Source organism: Ciconia boyciana, chromosome 7 (assembly GCF_034638445.1).
Source record: "Ciconia boyciana chromosome 7, ASM3463844v1, whole genome shotgun sequence".
Taxonomy (NCBI): Eukaryota; Metazoa; Chordata; class Aves; order Ciconiiformes; family Ciconiidae; genus Ciconia; species Ciconia boyciana.
The window spans coordinates 64945420-64966941 of record NC_132940.1 but is presented as its reverse complement, the minus strand read 5'-3'; the positions used below and the strand labels follow the sequence as shown (position 1 = coordinate 64966941).

At 41.3% G+C, this 21522-nt stretch overlaps 1 protein-coding gene and 1 long non-coding RNA gene across 2 annotated transcripts in view; one reads left to right on the top strand and one right to left on the bottom strand.

Annotated features, from left to right (window-relative positions):
* The window catches only part of KPNA4 (karyopherin subunit alpha 4), a 28475-nt gene extending 12174 nt beyond the window's left edge, over positions 1-16301 (bottom strand). The window contains exons 1-7 of the mRNA XM_072868843.1: positions 15936-16301; positions 6254-6298; positions 5292-5381; positions 5176-5205; positions 5044-5096; positions 3358-3453; positions 3148-3233 (exon numbers count right to left, since the gene is read on the bottom strand). Coding sequence (XP_072724944.1) covers positions 3148-3233; positions 3358-3453; positions 5044-5096; positions 5176-5205; positions 5292-5381; positions 6254-6298; positions 15936-16004 — 469 coding nt within the window. The 5' untranslated portion in view covers positions 16005-16301. The remainder of the gene's footprint in view (positions 1-3147; positions 3234-3357; positions 3454-5043; positions 5097-5175; positions 5206-5291; positions 5382-6253; positions 6299-15935) is intronic.
* Positions 16302-16785: 484 nt separating this feature from the next.
* Positions 16786-20521, top strand: LOC140654653 (uncharacterized). Its single transcript, XR_012043486.1, has 3 exons — positions 16786-16914; positions 17639-17804; positions 19514-20521. It is a non-coding gene; the product is annotated as an uncharacterized lncRNA (long non-coding RNA).
* Positions 20522-21522: the final 1001 nt, after the last annotated feature.

Genomic DNA, 21522 nt, shown 5'->3' with positions numbered 1-21522 from the left:
AGCGACTCTTAAAATAACCAGACATTTAATTTGTTTGTAAGTCTCACAAGTCTACTGATGCTTGTCAGGACTCCAAATTTAGTTGTACTTATTGAATTTAGAAATTCCCTGCTAAGTTATCTATCAGAACCAACTGCAAAGTAGTAACTGCTTAAGACCAACCTCACCCATTCCAATTGGCCAATGTAAGCATCAGTAGGTACACACCTACATTACTGACTGGTAATGTAGCAAGAGGGAAGTACAGGGGTTTAATTTGTTTCAATCTTACTGATTTGCAGTACCCATCTCCCCCATCCCATCTTTACTAGGAGTGAAGTACATGCCCGTCGCTGGTCCTAGCACGTGCAGAAAGCTAACTACTGAGGGATCTTCTGTATACATTGCCAGTGCAAGGCTCCAGGCAACGCTTTAGTGCACAACTTCACCTGTGGCTCTGCCAAGAGGAAACCTGGTTGATCGAGCATGTGCAAGTAGACAATGCAATCAAGGTAAACTGCACCAAAGGAACCCCTGTGGCCAATACAGATGCACGACTATGCGCCAAGTCACCGTGTACTTTTCCCTAACATTTCCAATTCTGCATTCAGTATATTCTGATAACCACTCTGAAGGTACGTGCACAGCAACAGCAGCTGTTTCTACGATCTAGTCATCTTGGTCTCCTGAAAGCTAATACAGATGTATTCCTCAATGTGAAGTCTCCTTTCATATCACTAAGTTTTGACTCTACTCAATTTGAGACTCATTTTCTAACATACCAGAATAACCTAACTGATGACTGCAGAAGAGATTGTCTCAAACGCTACCGCTATGTGCCAAAAAAAAAAAAGCCAACTGACCAAGCGGTAAGAAAGGGACGCAAAAGGCAACACACAAAACTCCACAATTGTTATCAAGGCAGCTACTTTTCTACCCTATGTTGGTGTCAAATGGGAGAATGCTCCCAATATTCACAACTAAAGCTAAATCAACGCTTCAAACGCATTCTACATGCACCACATTTAGATAAGTGATCCTTACTTTTTTATCCCCAGCACTAAGGTGCTTGCTTACATGACTTGCTAATGACAGTTTAGTCTGTAAAGAAACACTCATTTACTTTAGATCAACATATTTCAAGAGAGACTGAAATTTTTAGTTAGACTCTTTCTCAATGTAAAACATTTTTTGCTAGAGAAATAACAAGTCACAACAGATTTCTTATTTCCTACTAAAGGTATTTTACAATGCCTGTATGTAAGGAAAAAACACATCCCCAGCAGGCATATTAATAAGTACTTTTGGAAAGATTACAACAGACCATCTTTTTCATTGAAATAAATCATTACAAGAAATAAACCATAATTCCATATCTTATAGCTATTAAATTGGCTAATATAGTGCATACGTGCAGACCTAGCTAAATCAGAGATCATCACTGAAAGAAATAATTACTGTATTTGGCACTCATCTTCAATCCATCGATAAGCTAGGTTTAAATAAAAAGAAGTGTTCTAGATCAGAGGTGTGGGACAGATTATATGTTAATTAGATTTCCAAAAGAAAACTCAGGATGCAACTGGGAAAGGAAGAGGAGGAAGATGGGAAAAAGGAAAGTTAAAAGTATTAACAAAGATACATACTATAACAGTCAAATCCAAGCTATATCACAGTTAACAAGCTCTTAACACTGAGAGTTTGTAAAAGCAAAGGGCAACTGATCTTGCAACCAAGGCAATCTCAAAACATACATTCAATTATAAAAATCCTTTCAGCTGAAGTCACCTGCCTTAAATTCCTTCACATCTGCTGTGCAGAATTAACCTATTTTTCCAGTTAAAGATTTCTGAAACACACCCAGCCATTTAACAGAGAAGATGGTGACAGGAACTTTCTTATGAATACTTTTTTTTTTCCTAAGTATAAAGCCACTAATATACAGTTTGTGAAAAGCCTGTAACTGCTTAGCACTAACAACGAAAAAGGAACAATCTACTTTGATCAATGAAGTGAAACAGTCAGTCGTGGAAGATATGTAACATTGACATTTCCATACCACCACACATCTTAGAAATTGTACTTACTACATTGAATAAAAGTTCCAAGTCATTCTAAGATACGTCAATATATAATGGTTGTGGTGGGGGGGAACACACAAAAAAAGATCAAGCATAATACTGTGTCTTTTCATTGTTGGAAGTACAGCATGTTTAATGGTAGCAGCAGCATGCACTGCAGTACAACACTGATTCCAACCATTAAAGCTACTGGTACCTCACATAACATAAGTTTTGTGGATTTTTTCCCTTAAATTTTAGGCAAAAAAACCTTGGTTTACTGTATGTCTGATTCCTCCATGGGTCTCAAGGAGCTCTGCTGTTTTATTCACTCAGTTCAAAAAGCCTGCAGACACTTTACTTGGTTCTGCTTTCCCAACAGAAGTACTACTACAACTTTGGACATGTGTAGAGTACAGAAGAAAGCTTGCTTTGCTTGGCAACTCAGATTCCAAGTCCAACAACAATTCCTTTCCATGCCTCAGATTCCTCAAAATATGAAGGACAGTGTTTTTTCTTCAACTTGACTTTGGAAGAGAGTTCGATGTCAGGCAACCTCTGGACTTGGTCCACATCTTTTCCTCCCTCTTCACAATAAGATAGGAAATCCCTCCCTCCATGGGAGATTAAGGGGTTTTTTGTTTGGTTTTGTTTCAAGTTTTTTGTTGTGGGTTGTTGTTGGTTTGGTTTTTTTTAAGTTTGAAAACTGGAAACCAGCAGATATCAACTCTGCTAAAATAGTGTGAGTTTCCAGAAGAGATTACTCACCATTAGGAAACCCAACTGAATTTAAAATCTGAGAAAATGAAGAACAAAAGCAGGTGTGCGCTTCAACTGATGCTGCTTGCCAGAGAAGAGGTAGAACATCTGGCAGGAGACTTCATGGGCAGGTCCTTCAGCGACGTGCCTGTGATTGACAACTCAATTTCAACCATCCCGGCTATCGCATGAAAGGACCAACCCTAACATGGGGATTGGTGAACATGCTTGAGATAGAGAGAAAACAGGAGTGTGGATGCTCTTTAGAGTATCATTCAGATCATCTCATTTTTGTGGAAGCTACATCACATCACGTGCTTTATCAATGATCAAATACTGTTGGACTTACTAGATTGAACTACGGCCTGTGTTTGTTCAGAGGTTCCAGAGGCAATGTTTGTCAAAGCCCATGCAGCTTCAAACTGTAAAGAAGGACTGCAAAGTAAGGAGAAAAAAAAAAGATTGTAACATGAGTTTTCAAATCAGATGCTATAGGCACATTAGTTAAATACCAAGAATTCTTGCAACAATTAAACATGGAGTTTTTAGAAATACTCACTTGTCATCTCTTTCAAGACAGTGCACTAAAATAGGTAATATTCCTGATTTTATTAGATCGTCAATTGGTGGATTGCGATCACTGGAAAGCAGCTTTCTGTTTAGGAAAAGGAAAAAGCACAAGACTTAACAGACAAGTCACAGAATTAGAAGTCATGACTGGAAAGGATCTCTGGAGGTTGTTTAGTCCAACCTTCCGCTTGAAGTGGGATTACTGCTGACACCAGATCAGGTCAGTAATGGCTTCCTATAATTGAGTTTCAGAAACCTCCAAGCACGGAGATCCAACAACCTCCCTGGACAAACTGTTCCAGTGCTGCACCACCTTCTGGGCTGGGAAGTTTTTCCCCAGTGTGTGTCTCATACCCTCAAAGACCAAGCAGGACTTGCTTTCTGCGCTTTAACTGAAAACCACTAGTCCCCAAAATTGAAATGACTAACTATTGAAAAACTGAAGCAATTACATTCATTGCCCGTTTCACTTGCCATGTTTTCTCTAACTACTTTTGAAGTTTATTACCAGCCAGTAAAATAAAGATCACTAGAGTTATTCAGTTACACCCTCCTGCAGCTTCTTCCTCTGCCACCCAACAAGGGAGATAAGCAGATCCTGGCTGCTTTTGACGGGAAAGGTAGAAACTTGTTTCTCGTTTACTAAGGATATAACGTCAGAGAGCAAGGATTCACAAGGTACTACTGCAAAGAACAGAAGTGTACAAATTTGTTTCAATTTTTAATCCCTTTAGCTTAACCCTTCTGCAGCAAAGGAATTAAGGAGAATGAAGGAAGATTCTTGGAGGGGACCACTTGGGCTGCCACACCAAACTTCTGCTAGCAATGGGGAGAGAGATTACATGTAGTCATCTCTTCATATACCAGCCTATTCACACGGACATTCTCATTTCATTTTAAATCAGGCTTAATTCAGTGTACTTTAGTCTAACCTGGTTTAGATCAGCTATAGTAAATAGAATGTTCTACCTGAGTTGATGAAACTTTTCAATGAAGACAAGTTGCCCAATGGAAATGGGCGCAGAAACTGTTCTTTCCCCTATCAGTTTCAAATACATTAGCTCCCAAAAGTCAAAGTGACTTCCAATTCACCTGACTTCTCTCTGATCTGGAAGTCTTGCCTTGCACTTGAATCAACCCCCTCAACCACAGAGCATAAACAAAGTTGTAGCTTTCTGCTACAACAACAACAAAAACAACCCCCAGTAGCTCATGAAATAGCACTTAAATACTAAATTTATGCAAGCAAAGTTCATAAGAGTATTTTAAGATCACTTCTTGAATACATACAACTACACAGAAATCCCTTAAAGCGAAAAGTGGTTTCAGTGGCCTAATCCATGACAAAACTAGAAAAAGGATTATGACAGTTCTTTCTGTATTTAAAGCTAAAGACTTTCTAGTCTTGCTAATTATATATTTTACTCTACTTATGAGAGGCATCAAGTATTGCACTAAGATAAATCCTAATATTTATTTATACATAATGCAAATCCTGACTACTTCAAAGACCTAGGTATTTTGATCTTTTTTTGTAAAGTTCTCTTTATCAATTTTTCTTTTTTAAAATCAGTAAATGACATACTTTTTCTAGTTAAGCTAGAACACATTTTCTGAATTTAAGAGCATGATAAAATAAAAATAAAAATAGTATATTTGAGAAAAGTGTGTTTACCTTGCAGCCTGCACAGCACTTAACTGGATACCCTGGTTGTCACTTGAAGCATTCTAAAATAAAAGAGAATTTAGACTTTTCACATATTTATCACCATGGCATGAAGAATGTTCAAACAATTAAATTTTTTACCTGTACTATTGCCTCCAAAGAAGTGTTTTGCTAGAAAACAGAGACAAAAGCAGTTAGAAATGAGAAATGTCTTTTAAGTACATAAAAAGAAGATATGCTTGAGAGTTAATACTTACCACTCGAAAGTCACCATCTATATCAGAATCTTCACAGATATCTTCATGGGGAACATTTCTCCTCTTTAGAAGATGCTCATCTCTTTTGTTCTTAAAAGAGAAAAATTATTTAATACCTTTAAAACTTTGATTTAGGGAGTGCGCGGTGTGTTAGGAAGGAAATAGAAGCTTCTGTTTTAAATAAGCATCATAAACATGCTTTCATTGATACTGTTAAAGTTTCCAACGTTCAAGAAGTTGGAAAGGGCTGCACAGAGGAGCACATTTTGGAAATTACTTCTTCCTAGAAAAATCTTCCATCCAACTTTATCTACAGCAATAACTACTTTTGCTGGAAGTTGCATGTGAACACATCCATCAACACTGACACTACAACCTATTTGTCATTATTTATAACAAGACAAGGCAATTCCCAGAGGCTAGTTTTCTGTTCATCCCAGAAGTAAAATAATTCAAGTTATGATTACTTTTCTCAAGAGCTAGTTTTCCAACAATTCTATACAGTGTTATCTTCACACATATACTCTTCCGCTCTTACTTGTGTGTTGAACTACTGTTTTGGGAAAGAAAATAGCTTTCTGTCTACAGATTAGCCAGAACATCTGATTTTCAAAGGAAAACACATAAACTTTTCCTAAGTTTTTAAAATTAAAAACCTAGCTGGAGAAGCAGGAATTATTCCCTTCAACAGATTACAAATAAAATTCTGTTTTTCCCGACAGAAATTATGAAACTTCTTGTACCAGGTATGGTAACTTTAGAACTTCCTTCTAAATCAAAGTACCATCACAGAATTAGTAAAGACAAGTAGATAGTTTAACAGTTGTGTTCTTGGTGGATTACAGAAAGAACACACAACAGTATCTTTTTTTTTTTAAGCCTTTAACAAAACCTCTTAAATTTTACTGAAATACCAACATAGCCAAATCCCATTTGGTAAGAATAATGCTAGGTCATCTCACCTTTCTCAACTCCACAACAACTTCATTTCTTTGTCTTCTCATAGTCTGAAAAGAATCAAGATCAACGTACATTATGTTCTGAATCTAGACAAGTAACTTAAAAAGTTCTTGCACAACTATTTTTAAGCTCATGCACTTAACAGTATTTGTACACACAGGATTTAATTTTCATTATAAAAGTAGAAATCCAACAGAAAATGGAGATAACTACTATTTCTGCCTGTATTATTTCATAGTAAAACAGAGTCTCCTAGGTCTTCATGTTGAAGGAAAAAAGAGTATACGGAATCAGGGAATAAACAACAAATGCCTTTTAACAAAAGGCAATGTTTAAAGGAGTTGTGCATAAAACAACAGCACCAAAAGCATTATAAACACCACGGCAAACTAGCAGAAAGCCTACGATGTTTGCCCAACATTTATAACCTTTTCTTGATTCAAGGCTTTTTTTAACATACACACGTAGAGAGAGCATGAGCCAAAACCCCTGCGACAGCCAAACCTGCCACTTTTATAAAAAGGCATATTGGTAAACTTGAAAACTGTAAAGTCAAAGTCAAGCACAACTGCCTATCTACACACCTAATTAAGAATGGGCATCTCTTACTTCCTCAGAGTAGCGGGGCAATTGGGCAATTCCCCAGGCCGAGACACTTGGCTGCCTGGGCTACACTACCAGGCCAGCTGACCAGCCAGAAACCAGCAAGGAGCACAACCCATTACTAACAGGTAACTGTCACTGTACAGCTATGCTCAAAAACAGAGGCTGAAGTTCAGACTGTGCAGGTGATCCTTCACCTGAACAAAGCACAACTGCTAAAGCAAAAAGAATTTCAATAATGTAATTCTTAAGAATAAATAGATCTGGACAACACCAGGCACTTTTTTGAATGATGCCTACGAATGATGCCTACCAGGCTTCCCATCCAAGTGTAGCCCTATAAGCGTACCCTTCCAGACACAAAAGGTGGGAAAGTTCTACAGGAATTCTTGCTCACCCAAACCTCCACAACCTACTTGTTTCTCCCAGATACCTAAGTAAATTTACAGATTTCACACATTTCTGATATGCACATGTTCCTCTTACTGTATGAAACAGTACTAGCTTTGCACCTTGTGGAACAGCTTTATAAACAAGTTCAAATTAAGAGACCTAGTAAGCAAAGCTGAGTTACAAAAATAGTATTTATAAATGAAAACCACATAAAAGCCTTGGAACTGTAAGAGCTTTTTTTTTTGTCATTTTCTCTACAGCTCCCATTGAGAGTATTCAGAAAAAAGCAACTGTAAATATACATGAATTGGTTTACTACTGCTTGTGTTACTACAGCGCAGAGTGAAAACAGGAAAAAAAAAATCAGTCTATAGTGATTTTATTCTATACTTTGAACTTTACAGTAAATGAAAATACCAACGTTAAAAACAACTGCATTTTTATTGTGACTTAACCATGCACAAGCCCAGAAAAAGCTTGAAATCCCACAGCATAAGGGACCATATTAACAGAGAATGCAAGGAAAAGGAACGGCTAGGAGAGCTTCTGAACAGCAATAAGAAGCAGCTCTGAAGATAAGGATTAAAAGCTTGACTTTCAGGAGCATAATTATTTTTATCGAAAGGAATGTGCCTTTCATCAGAATCAAACTTCCAGCTCTGAGCAAGACAGTTTACCTTCTCAAAGGAAGGAGTTACGAGAAAAAGAAAAGGGCAGGAAAAGATGCCAGTGGAAAAGAAGGGACGGTTCGCCACTGTGTTGGAGAGAGAACTTTTCACTGCTTGAGGACCAAAATGCAGTTCATCATGAGAAAAACAGGCAGAAGAGGGGAAAAAACCCAACACACCCACGCAACGATAGCTTCCCACTACATAAAAGGCAAAGCATACAAGCGTACCTAATGCAGCTGCAGCACCTGGAACAACTTGGTAAGAGCCATAATAAGCAAGTACAAACTGTCCCACACTAAAAAGCACCAAAGCAAGTTTCCAGCAAATATGCGCATCATTAAAGAATGTTAATTCAAAAGGTCAATCAAAATTAGAATTCATAGCTGAGTCTAATGCAGCTTAGATTCATGGCTTTTCCAGTTTTAAACCTATAAAAAGTAGCGTCTGCTACAGGAAGTCAACAGTTAACACTGAACGCCACTAGTATGCAGATAAAGTTTATTCCAGTGCTATGGACTTACTCTCCATAGCTAGATAAGCTTTTCAAGTATTTCTTAGAATTCTTCAAGTGATAGTGAGAATCTCAAAGGTGTAATCTCTAAAGAGAGGAAAAAATATACTTTAATAATAAATTTTAATTAACACTTTTCTGGCCTAATAGGTATTGTCTGAATTAATAATACCTGTCTTATAAATACATAAATGAAGTTTTAATGTTTTGTAGTAGCTCCAACTCAAGTGTCTATACAGACACAAAATGGAGAAAAGTTGAAAGGAGACAAGTTTCTCCAGCAGCTATCTTCCTACACGTGCATTTGTTAAACATCCAATTACAGACTACTGGCATCATCACCCAGCAGTGCACGCTTCAGCTCTCCAAAGCACGCATCACTTCAACGCTGGGGAGCCAAGTCCCCCGCCCGCAGCTGCACATATCACAGGATGCTAGCAACTACAGGTCAGCATTATGTACTTGAGCCCAGAAAAGCATAGCCTAGGATTCACCAGTGAAGACATGCATCCCACCTGAACGATTAAAGGGAACTCTGAAGAACAGAGCTGAAGGCAAGAAGCACTCAGTAGTCATTTATCTGTGCTCAAAGTGCTGTTGCCTTCCCGGAGAAGCTGATACACTACTGCAGCTTTACAACTGACATATCTACTACAGGCTCTTGCTCTCAGCCTGTAATGTAGCATTCAGTGTAGTTTCTCCAAAGTCTACTAACCTGGCATATTCAAGAAGAAAATAAAATGAGGAAAATATCTGATAATAAGATTGCAGAAGTGTACCAAGCCCCTGATGATCTCACAAGACTGTTAATTAACGCCTTCCCTATCCACAACTGTTACTGCAACCTAACAAAATAAGCATACCTACAGAAAAGCTGTACTGCAGGAAGGATTCCCCTTGCCAGACTTCAATAACAACATTACTGGTCACAGAAAAGCTGTTGCTAACCCAGAGCAAGACTCAATGTACATTTTCAAGGAGTAGAAGACTGAATTGCTGGAACACCAACTGTAAAGGGACATTAAGCTGCAAAGGATATTAAAAAGTAACACTTAGAATTACTAGTGACCCCAAAAGGAAAGATATTCCAACTCAGGTGGTAACATACCTTCAGGACAAGCGCATATGTGCACATGTGCAACAGACATGGGGAGAGATGAGTGGGACCAAAACAAATACTCCAAGAAAAAAAAGCCTCAGACATGTAATTTAAATGCTTCTCAACTTGAAAAATCATATATGCAGTTGATCAGGCTAAAAAAAATCCTGAAACTCCATCAACACTCTGCTGGAACAAGAAGAATGTTCTCCCTCCAGACAAAAGCTGACAGGCCCTTGGTTTTAATTCCTGCCCGCTTCTAAAGAGGACCTGCATACCTGGGACTCACAAAAGCCTCCACATGAAAGACAAGCAACTAATGAAGTCACTCTTAAGAACAATTTACCGAAACAGGGCTCCACTAAAATAATTTTCTGTGTAAACAGTAGCTGGTTAACAAACTAGTTATTACTGGTGAACCTGTCACTGGCTCTTCCTCCTAGGAAGAGAAAATGCACAAGTAAGAACTGAAGTTAGCTCCGTCAAGGAGTTTCACAGCATCATCACCCCAGCCTAGAAACGGAAGAGATATTTTGGAGAAACTAAAATGACAAACAGATTGAAGAGCAACTTGTGCTGTCTTTTGGAAAACAGCTCAAAGGGCAGAAACCTAGGTATAACGGCTTCTTGGCAGATGGCATTGTAAAGCTAGATTCTCCCTTCTGTTCTGTAGAAGGTTTGACTTGATTCTTAGACTTCTCTGAATCAGTTCTCAGCTTGCACTAACACAACTGTGAGTAGGAAACCAATCTCAGCTTAAAAGTTTCTAGAAAGAGAATTCAGAATGGTCCTTGGAAAGTGTTCCAATTTAAAAACATGCATCACTTCAGTATGAATTCAGGTGGCTCTTTCAGTCATTGGATCCTGTTCTTCATTTGCTACATCGAAAATCAAATGATCAAATCTATTTCTGTCAGCCTATGATTGCTACCCCTCCATCCTCCTTTTTACCAATTATATTTAGCTCAAGTTTTATCATAAGGGCTATTTTCTGACCATTAGTCATTACTGAGCCCTTCAGCTTATCATTAAAATCTTGTGTTAGCTGATGCCTACAGGATCCTTACACATTCTAGTGTTTTTCACAACAGCACCAGACACAGAAGAAGTGTTCTACGCTTCACACTCAGGAACAGCTCAGATCTATTAGCCCTTTCTAAGTACACCAGCATATACCTGGAGCTCATGCTCAGCTAAGGTATCCTGATCCCTCTTCCACTCCTCTGAATCACTGCTTCTCGGAAACTCAGACCCCATCACGCACACAGCCTGTCTTTACTGTTTTGCGGGGTGGGGGTTTTTTGCTATTATAAAATATTTCACTCTAGTAGCTCTGTTTATGCATCTACAACAGGAAGGTCTGACAGCATGCAAATAATGGCAGAGCTTTACCTCTTCCTCTCATTCTAGCGAATGGTTTCTGAAGGCACATTGTTTCTGTTGTGGAACTGCAAAGGCAACAGTTACTTGAAAGCAGAGCTGCTTCAGCCATCCTTCCTTCCTAAAAAGTTGCTACTCTACACTAGCACTAGTCTGGTCTAGGATTCAAAAGACAAACAAAAAGAAGGGGGGTGGGAGGTGGAGGGTGTGCAGAAACAGACTACTATTTACCTCCAAAACCTTTTGTGATCTGTATAGCATTTTTTTAATACTACTTACTATGGCCCTGTGCACAAACTGCTTACTCACTACACTAGCTACTCAGAAAGCACCCAGTCTGCACACCACAGTTGGAGAAGACTAGTCTATAATCCAGAACACCCAGTATAGCGACCACAGCAATGACTAAGAAACTTTGTCTTGTCCTTCACAGGTATAAAAGGCACTGAACTACAAAACAAGGAAAGAACCCCTCAGAGATGTGTGTAAGTTCATATCTGGATTTAGTAAAAATCTATACTCTTCACATTCAGTTTAATCAAGTGATTTAGGCCCTCCTCTAGCCATTATTTCCCTCCTATGCTAATTCTGGCTCATTTGCAGACTGGAGCAATAAAGTCTACTCTCAAGATCTCAACACAATCTCTACAAGATACCACCAGAAAACACATCTCAGCAACTATTCCCCCTTCAGAATTATAATGGGACTCTCAGTTACAAATAAATAAATAAAAATCAATATGACATTGCACATGCTATCATTCTAGTTTTTCCTGGAGAAGTTGTGCATGCCAAATAAAATGCCTTATACAAACAAATACCTCAGTATGATTTTTAAATGACAAAATGGATGAGCTTCACCATAGAACTACAAGTCAGCTTACAGTAACTTATTTTTAACTAACTTGGTGAGTGAAATTCCTGCTCTCCTTCAGTTCCTCCATATTGAATCCCAAGCAAACTATTTTGTGTGGGATACAGACAAGGTTGAAAAGCTTCTAACTACCTGTGATAGCCAGCATATCTCATAACATTCCCCTGCAGCTTCCTTGGTGTTCTCAAACATAGTTAGTATTACGAATCCAGGAACACTACTGGCAACTCTTAAAATTTTGACACTGCTGATCTTAAAACATCTAGATTCAATGGCTGCTCCAACATTCATTTTGAAGTATCCTGCATTACAATATTATCATCATTTCACATCATGCGTCTCTCAATTACAGAGCAGAAATATCTATTTGACACTTCTCCTGTGCTGGCACCATTAAAGCAATTCTTAATCTCTCACCCAACCACACCAGCAAGTCAGGGAAGAAAAGGCCAGCAGAAAGTCATCAGTTTCTTCCGGTATTTGCAGAGAAATAATATGCTTGAAATATTTTTTATTTCATTTCAAAAAACCTAGATGTCAGTCAAATTTGAATGCTGCAGCAGGCAACAATCACCAACAGAAAATGAAATGTTGAATCACCTGGTAAAACAAAATGAAGCAAACAAGAAAACCCACACCAAATCTTTTCAAACTCTCCCAGAAGCAAGGCTATACTCAAGACCCCTAACATGCAGTACTAAACAGCAATTACTCAAAACCAAACTGTTCATAAAGCTATGTCTTTCGCAGACACAATGAACTATTTGCACTTATCCTGGTCTTTGTATAGTAAAGATCTAGTATTCAATTCCAAGGTCTATGGTACTACAATTAAAAATAAATGATGGAAAGAAAAAAAAAATTGGGTATCATCACAGCCATATTCACAAAAACCAGAAAAAACAGCTCATCCTTTCTTATTCAAGAAAAAAAAAAAAAGAGGCCCAAGTAAAACCTGTTCCTCACTGAAAATGACACACGATGAAAAAAAGTTACCTTAACTAGCTTTCCTAGTAGATAAGCATTTGCATAATTTTGTATAAGAGTCCAGAAAAGCAGTTAAGTAAGATTTGGGGTTTGGATGTTAAAAGAGTGAGTGTGATGGCTTCTGCAGTTCTGTGGCTAGCTCCTTTTTGTGCTGTAACAATACTAATTTTTTTTCCCCACAGCTCTAACAACTCTTAAATCTTGGAAGACCTGAACAGAATGCTGCACATACTAGACTAGAAATCTTAAACACTACATACAGATACTGCCTTAGTACTAGCTACAAATTATTGCTCTCATGGCACAAACTCTTCTCTGATATTAAAAAGTTTATTATACTCGGTATTTCTTGGAGCAGTACTATAAATAAGAAAAAGAGACAAGGAAGTGTTTTATATTTCTGGTCACAATGAATCCCTCTATTCCCAGTGTCGCCACCAATCTGTCATCCTAAAACACATGGCAGCAATTGTTTACAACATAACATGTCCATGCATGCATGTTTACCCAATGCTTAAGCATATGAAGGAATTTTGCTAAACATCTTATGTAAAACAGGTGTGTGGTTTGGGTTTCCTTTTTTTTTTTCCTTTTTCAAGGACAGAATTTGTATTTTTAGAAGCACATTGATATGGACTGGGAAATGAAAAGTCCAACTTCAACTTATTAAATATCCAAAAAGCTAAACATATGCTTAGCACTTTAGGGGACAAAATGCAGGAAATTCCCTGTCTTTGGTAAGATATACAATAGCCTTCTGTGAAGATGCAAGACCTGGAAGGTAAGTACAATGTGACAGCAACTGCCAGCAATAGAACTGTCAATGGACCGATTTGAGCAACATGGAACCATATATGTACGATTTTTAAAAAGTTTGTAATTTGCAACATGGCAACCCTTCGCAGCCTCTAGAAGTATCTATTAATTTGGGATTCACCAAAACTAGAGTGATTTATTATTTGTTTGATGATAGCGAATGGAGGCAAACAGTCATGGAAAAGAAAAAAATATCATGGTTTTGAATAAAAGAAGCCAATGGCTAAATGCACAACTTCAGCAGAGATAATAAAGGGGAGGAGTGAAAGAGGCGGGAGGAGGGAAAGAGATAAAGATCAAATGTTGGCTTCCTATGTGAAGTAAATAGACATCTTTCTGCTAAAAGCAGCACAGAAACACAGGTGTTGGGAACTAACTGCATACTCATTAGCAACTGTTGCTACCATAGGATACTTGTCATACAGTGGACATTACCACTGTCTCTCACACTAATGAATAATGTGATGTGTAAGCAGTTAATAAGCAAGAATGATAGCCATAAGCCTGAGCTATTGTATGAAAAATAGCCATCCACGGTAGTTATTTTAGGTACCAAGCATATGTTCCAGGATTTGTTGGATAGATGTCAATATCTAAAATTTAACATGGCCTGGCAGTGGTGTTTTCACTGTGTAGAAGGCCATTTAAGTGCATCAGCAAATTCAAAAAATACTGAAGAGATCACCTGCTGCCCGATACACACACACGTGGTTTTTACTTGCACGTGTTCATCTTGAACCTTCCCTACTTTAGCTGACTTACCTTAAAACTCAGTACATAGGCACCAAAGGAGAGAAAACGCGGGTGAATTCCAACCTGTATTTTCCCATTAGTTGCGTTTTTTTACTATGACAGCATATGCTTTACTGTGCACCTTCCTAAACATGCCTTTCTTGTGCAGTTGTCTGTTCAGTGATAACAAAACAATGTACACAAAACCAAATTAACATCTAAGGCAAGTAGTTATGAACAAAGCTAACAACCCTATTAGTAAACAGGGCAATCACTGCAGTAATTATTCCCTCTTCCAACGTTGCTAGCATCACCAAACTTTGTATATAACTAGAGAATAAACTGTTTGATCAATATACTTGGACAAGTTAAAAATCGAGGCTTTACGGACTTCTGAATTACCCAAATGGGAAACCTGGCAGATGTTTTAATGAACAACAGCAATATAAATGCATCTTTTACTTTTGAAAGAGAAATACTGTACAATTGTCTTCATACGGAAGATTAGAATATTATGCTAATCACAGGGACACATATTGAGGCTAGTGCAAAAGAGAAATGAGAATACCAAAGCCCATTTCTTGATCAGAACCCTATACTGCCAATCTTATGATGCACTGGTTTCCCCAGTCAGCAGTCCTGGCCAAGTGTTTATGGGTGAGGATTGATATCTAATTTTAAAGTTTGAGTATTTACTAAGGAAACCCCAAGTTAATTATCTCCTCTGCTGTGTTGAGGAAGCACCTTCACAGCTCAAATAATGTATGGAGCAATCCAGCCACCAAAAAGTTTAGAGGCTCTATACTACGAGCCACAACTGTTTCCACACTCAACTAACTTAACAGTAAAATAGTAACATTCGCCCTCTTAAAAAAAAAAAAAGTGGGTTTGGTTTTTTTAATAATAATCTTTACTATAAAGCGTAGGCCATAATTAATTCATTTATTCACTCGAGTATCTCACAGAGACACACAGCAGAACACCCAGCTGGGCCCTAATCCCTGACTCAGGCTTTCAGGGGCTACTCAGCGCAAAGAGTGATTATTAAGTGCGAGCAAGAAATTGAGGTAGAGCCGTACGAAAATACGGCTGCCGTCGCAGACGGCAAAACGCCGCGGCACCGCCTGCACCAAGCGAGCGGCCGGACTGACCCACGCCAAAGAAGCGCCCTAAACGCGAGGCCGGGGCCGGCCCGCCCCGCGGGGCAGCCGCCACCGGCCGCTCCTGTCAGCCGCAGCCCTGCGGCGGGAGGGGGCCGCGGGAGCCCCCAGGGCGGCGCTCCGGGCCGGGCGGCGCGGGGCGGGCAGGCGGCGGCGGCCGTTGCCCCCTCAGCCGCGGCGCTCCCGCCTCCGCGCGGCGCCCAACGGCCCGGCCCGGCCGCGCCCGGCCCCACAGCGCGGCCTCCCCTTCTTCTTCTTCCTCCCTTCCTTCCCTCCCTTCCCTCCCCGGGCGGCGGGGAGCGGCGCTCCCGCCTCTCGGCGGGGCGGGCAGCGCAGGCCGCGGCCCCGCCGCGGGCCCCTCGCCGGCGGATTAGGAAAGACGCCACACGGCGGCGGCGGCGGCCCCCTCCCGCCGCCATGGCCGGCCGGCCCCTCCCGCGAGGCGCCGCGGCGGTTACCTCCAGGTCGCGGCCTTTGTTCTTGAAGTTCTTCAGCCGCTGGTTGTCCAGTTTCTCGTTGTCGGCCATGGCGGGGGGGGGGGAAGGTGGGAGGGAGCGCGGCTCCTCCGCCTCCTCCCGGGCCCGTGCCCCTGCCCGAGCCCGCCGGGGTCCCCCTTCCCGGCGCCGCTGCGGCCGCCGAGCCCGCTCACGCCTCGACGCCCGTCGGGCTGCGGCCCACGTCGCCGAGCCGAGAAGCCGAGGCGAGGAGGCGCCGCTGCCGCTGCCGGCCTGCTCGGGGCGGCGCTGCCCGCTGCCCCCGGCTGCCGGCGGCCGAACGTGCCGGTAGCGAGGAACGGCGCGAGCGGGGGAGGGGAGGGGAAAGAGGGGCAGCCTCGCTCTGGGCCGGCCGGCCGCGCCCGCCGATTGGCTGCGGAGCCCGAGCCCGGCGGCCAATAGGAGAGGGGAGGCAGAGGGAGGGAGCTGCGCGGGGACGTGACGCGCGCGGTGACGGAGCGCGGGGCGGGGGAGGGGAGCGGGCCCTTCGAGGTGTTTCGGCCGGTCCCCTCAGCCGCCGCCGCCATTTTGGGTGGCGGTTTTTTCCGGGCCGGGAGGAGGAGCGGCGGGCGGCCGTGCCCTCTCCGCCCTCCGCGGCGCCTGCGTCCGCCGCTTTCTCAGCCGAGAGTCAACAACGGCTTATCCTTCGGCCCGCTCCACTTTGTGTTCGCTCCCCTCGGGGGAGCGGAGACATCGCCTCGCCCCGCGCCACTTCAGTGCCAGTTTGAAAAAATAAAATAAGTTTGGTGTTTTTTTTAATAAAACACTTCCACTGGCGGCTGCAGGACGGCAGGAAGGGGGTGGCCGGGCTGATGCGGGGCGGCGCGGGAAGGACGTGCCCGGTCCCCCACCTGAGGGGGAAGGAGAGGGGCAGCGGCCCGGCAGCGCGCCGGTGCTTGGCCGTGTCACGCCTGTGAAGTTTCAGAAAAGTACTTCGTAAAGAGTGAGCAAAACGAGCCACTGTGGCTGTCGTGTTTGGCACGGTCCAGATTTTAATCCAAACCACTTTTCTTTACTAGACTTTGGCCCTAAGCACAATTGATTTGGGGAAGAGAAGGAAGTAGGGCACAGGATACAGCAGCAGGTGTTTGGAGATATTTGGAGATAACCGCTCTCCTCAAGAATTAACATCATCTGTATATGCAGATGTGTCTGCAGGATTCCACTGTATTGGGCAATATGCTCATTTATGCTGCACAGCAACTGCGGGCCAAGTTCACAAGCAAGACTTAGTGGGAATATTTCTGATAGGGATGATCAGCATTGGGACCAAAATTATTTTTCAGTAAGATCAGAATTTGTCGATCTTTCTAGTTTCTTAGTGTGATGGAAAGAGGCCACATTGGCTTATTTGGGTCCAAAATAGGTTGCTGTCACCTTTTGGACTCTGCTATCTTGGAATTTTTTACAGGCCAACATCTTACCAGTTTGATGATGACAGTCGGGTTTAGTGGCGGTGGATTTTGGCCAGCAGTAGCTGCTGTAACTCATTGTCAGGTGATGTAGGTGGATGCTGTTTCCAAACTAATTACGAGCTTTCACCGTGTAGGCTTCTCATGTTTGAGTGTAGTCATCAGTGTTACATATGTTTGTAAACTCCCTTCTGGGGCTTAAAGCTTCCTTCCAGGGTGCTTTATAACAAGCAACGTTACCTATGTGTTACACAGACTGTGGTGAGCTGCAAAAAGTCATCGCTGAATTTGCATTGAACATACCAGCAGAGGGAATGATGCCATGAAAATTCCATAGACGTGCTTCGTTTGAACATAGCCTGAGACGTTTTGTTTACAGCAACTACTGTGGCTATCAGAATACGTCCCTGTCTTTGGTCAGGTAAACCCTAACTATAAAAGATTATTTATCCGGAACTCACATCTGATAAACGTTTGCTTCTTGACAGTGATTCTTCAGAAATACAAAAGAAATCTCCCACTTCTATAGCTTTTCTGTGATGCAGGTCATTAGACTACAGAAAGTTTCTGGAAAGGTGGAGAGATCAACAATTGCCACAAAAAAAAAGAAGTGGTGTATTTACAAAATATCCAGTGTTTTTTCTTCTCAAAGCTCACTTGGTAATGCCTGTGACATTTGGGACTCGGCTTTAACTTGTGAGGAACATATGCTCCAAGTAGTACCTGTTCCTTCCAGTCTTCCAGAATATTCCAGAATATTTCCTTCCAGTCTTCCAGGAAAAAAAGCTGCTATCCAAAGTGTTTAAGCTAACCTGGTTCATTTTTATTGAAATGAGGTAAAGAGTATTGGAAGAAATAGATAGATACACTTGCAGAGCAGAGGGGATGGTAAATTTTTTCCTACTTCTATAACTTGGTCCAGAAAACAGTACCTCTGTGCATAACTAGAAGCACTCACTGGAATGTATACTTCCCTGATCCTGCATGTAGTTTGTACTCGCTCTTAATGATTGGAAAATTAAGTCGGGGGTTGTGGGGATTCCTCTCTGTTAAGTCCTGTGTGTTGATAGAGCTCTCGTTTCATCAGCGGCCTTATGATTTTCTGCGATACTTGTTGAGAAAAGTCAAAGCCATGACGGGAGATGCAGTCTCCCAAGTGTGTAAACTAAGTCACTCAGAGATTTATGAATATCAGAAAAGAGAACTTGATTTAGTTCTCTGTGAAAACGCGATGATGATGACCTTTCAGACTATGGGCTACCATGTGTTTTATCTCCGGGAGATTTCTCAGAGGATGAGGCTCGGTTCTAGATAGAAGGAGTTCTCATCAAGACTGAAAGTGGCAGAAGTCCGAGTCACCACAGCCACATCTGTTGCATAAACGTAGTAGCGATGTCACAGCAATATGGGTAGGGTAAATTAGTGAGGGTTAATTAGTCCTGATGGTATTCCATATGGGCATAGCTACTTGTCTACCAATATGTAGACTGTTTTGTTCAAAGCTGGTGTAGGTACAGCAACCCCTTCACATTGCAGCCTGGATACACGACAAAGACATTTTCTCGACACGGCTGTTTACATTTGAAAAAGTAATGCAGTTTGTCCATTTGGCAATGTTTTAGAAGATTACATAGAGAAAAAGAAAAAAAGAGCATCTCTCTAGCTAGTGCTTGTATTCATTTTGGTTGGTATCACAGCACAGCAGCCTTAAGAAAACAGGATATTATCAAAGCACAACCATGCCAATATCATACCTCATTGTTTCAAAATTAATGTATTTCAAATTGATGCTGTCATTTCAGAAGGATGTCTTTAGTAAAGAAACAAGAAAAATACTAAAATTTGTAAAAAGTAGAAATGTGTGACGTCTGGGAAACAAGAAATTCTATCAGCATGTTCAATTTTAAATCAGTTGGATAGAATTGACAGGTAGTTTCTCATTGCTCTTAGCTTCTGCACTTACTGTTTAAGGAAATGATCAGCAGGTAAATATTTTGCGTTACCAAATTGGAAATCTCTTATATTTGCTATGGCTTTTGTGATGTTGAGTTTACTTTATAACCCTGTATTTACATCTGAATGGTTTGAATTAACCAAAGTAAAACTCCCTACTTTTGATTTAATTTTCAGGCATATTTTCGTAGAACCATACAATCATAGAATCATTAAGGTTGGAAAAGACCTCTAGGATCATCTAGTCCAACTGTCAACCCAACACCTCCATGCCTACTAAACCATGTCCCGAAGTGCCACATCTACACGTGTTTTGAACTCCTCCAGGGATGGTGACTCCACCACCTCTCTGGGCAGCCTGTTCCAATGCTTGACAACCCTTTCGGTGAAGAAATTTTTCCTAATATCCAACCTAAACCTCTCCTGACGCAACTGGAGGCCATTTCCTCTCGTCCTATTGCTTGTTACCTGGGAGAAGAGATCGACACCCACCTTGCTACAACCTCCTTTCAGATAGTTGTAGAGAGCGATGAGGTCTCCCCTCAGCTTCCTCTTCTCCAGGCTGAACAACCCCAGGTCCCTCAGCCGCTCCCCATCAGCCTTGTGCTCCAGACCCTTCCCCAGCTCCGGTGCCCTTCTCTGGACACGCTCCAGCCCCTCAATGTCCTTCTTGTAGTGAGAGGCCCAACACTGAACACAGCATTCGAGGTGCGGCCTCACCAGTGCCAAGTGCAGGGGCACGATCACTGCCCTGGTCCTGCTGGCCACACTATTCCTGATACAAGCCAGGACGCTGCTTTTAACGCTGCTTCCTTTTGTGAATGAAGACGATGGTGTATGTTTCACAGGGACATGCAAAATCCTTCATATTTTTCATTCTCTGTCATCTTTGAAGTTGCCCTAGCTGAACATACCTATTGTAATCACATAGCTGATATGATAGAAGTAGTATTACACTAGCAACCATGCTTTAATACTTTTTTCTGAACCACAGCTTTTTACATAATAAGGGTATGAAATCCGGAAAGAGATACCTAAAAATGACAAAGGTTTAACTAATAACTGTTACAAGAGATGTGAAAATTCAGGATGCAGCACTATGAATCTGTTATTCTGACTGGCTCATCTTGTCGTACGTTTAAAGTTCAGCTCCTTCTGAGGAAATTATGCACCAATTGGAGGGAATGGGAGAACTTTAACAAGTCAAATTGCTTTGCAATTTTATCTAAGAATATAAATAAAAGTATTGAATGGTTACTATTACATAAGGGCATGAAGTCATTGGTCTCAAAATTAAAAGGTATTTTACAGATCTATCAATAATTTGCTGGTTAGCTGTAGCGTCACTTCCTTTGAGGAACAATTTTAGCATCCCTGAGAAACATTTTTGCAGAATGAGTTTTAAAATTTTGTGGCTCCAGAAAGGTTTCTTTGTGACTCAGTCTCTTATAGCACAACTAAGGCTCTGTCTCAGCAGAACATGGTTATTAATAATGAAATTGGTCTCTAGTACATTGGTACTAGCGTGTTACATTCCTGACCATGTCTTGAGATTACAACTAGTCAGGCTGTGAAGGTAAAAAATATATGGTGTCTAAGACCCAACCCAGAAGTTTATGAAAGGAAAGAAAAACCGTTTTGCTCCATCACTGCTCTTTTCATGGCTACCATTTTCATGTCTTTGCTCACCCAAATGTATATATGCGCGTCCCACCTCCACCACCTCCTGCTGTCACCACGCTTGGCACTGACTGATTACATAGAATGTGGTTTGGGAAAGATGGAGTCGGAAAGCCAGCACATTCTCTAGCGACCAGAACTGACTCAATGCCCTAACTAGTAACAATGACCTTTTAATGAAGTCATCTCTCTGTTGACCTTCCCTCTGTGTTCTTGGAGAAAGATTGACAGAGACAAGGGACTGAGCGATAATCATGTCATTTTATGAGTAACCATTTGAAAATAACTGAGAATCATCGAGGTAGTGTTCCTCGGAGAATCTTCCTTCAAATCCAGACCTGTCTTAGAATCACACTGACACATCATCATACCATTCTGGCATGCATAGGCTTCCTACTGCGTACCTTGATATGAAATATAAGAACATGCTTCGCTCTTACTGAATTATGTATGTTCGGAGAAAGACTATCCTTCAATGGTCTTTGATCTGTATTTTTGATCTGGTA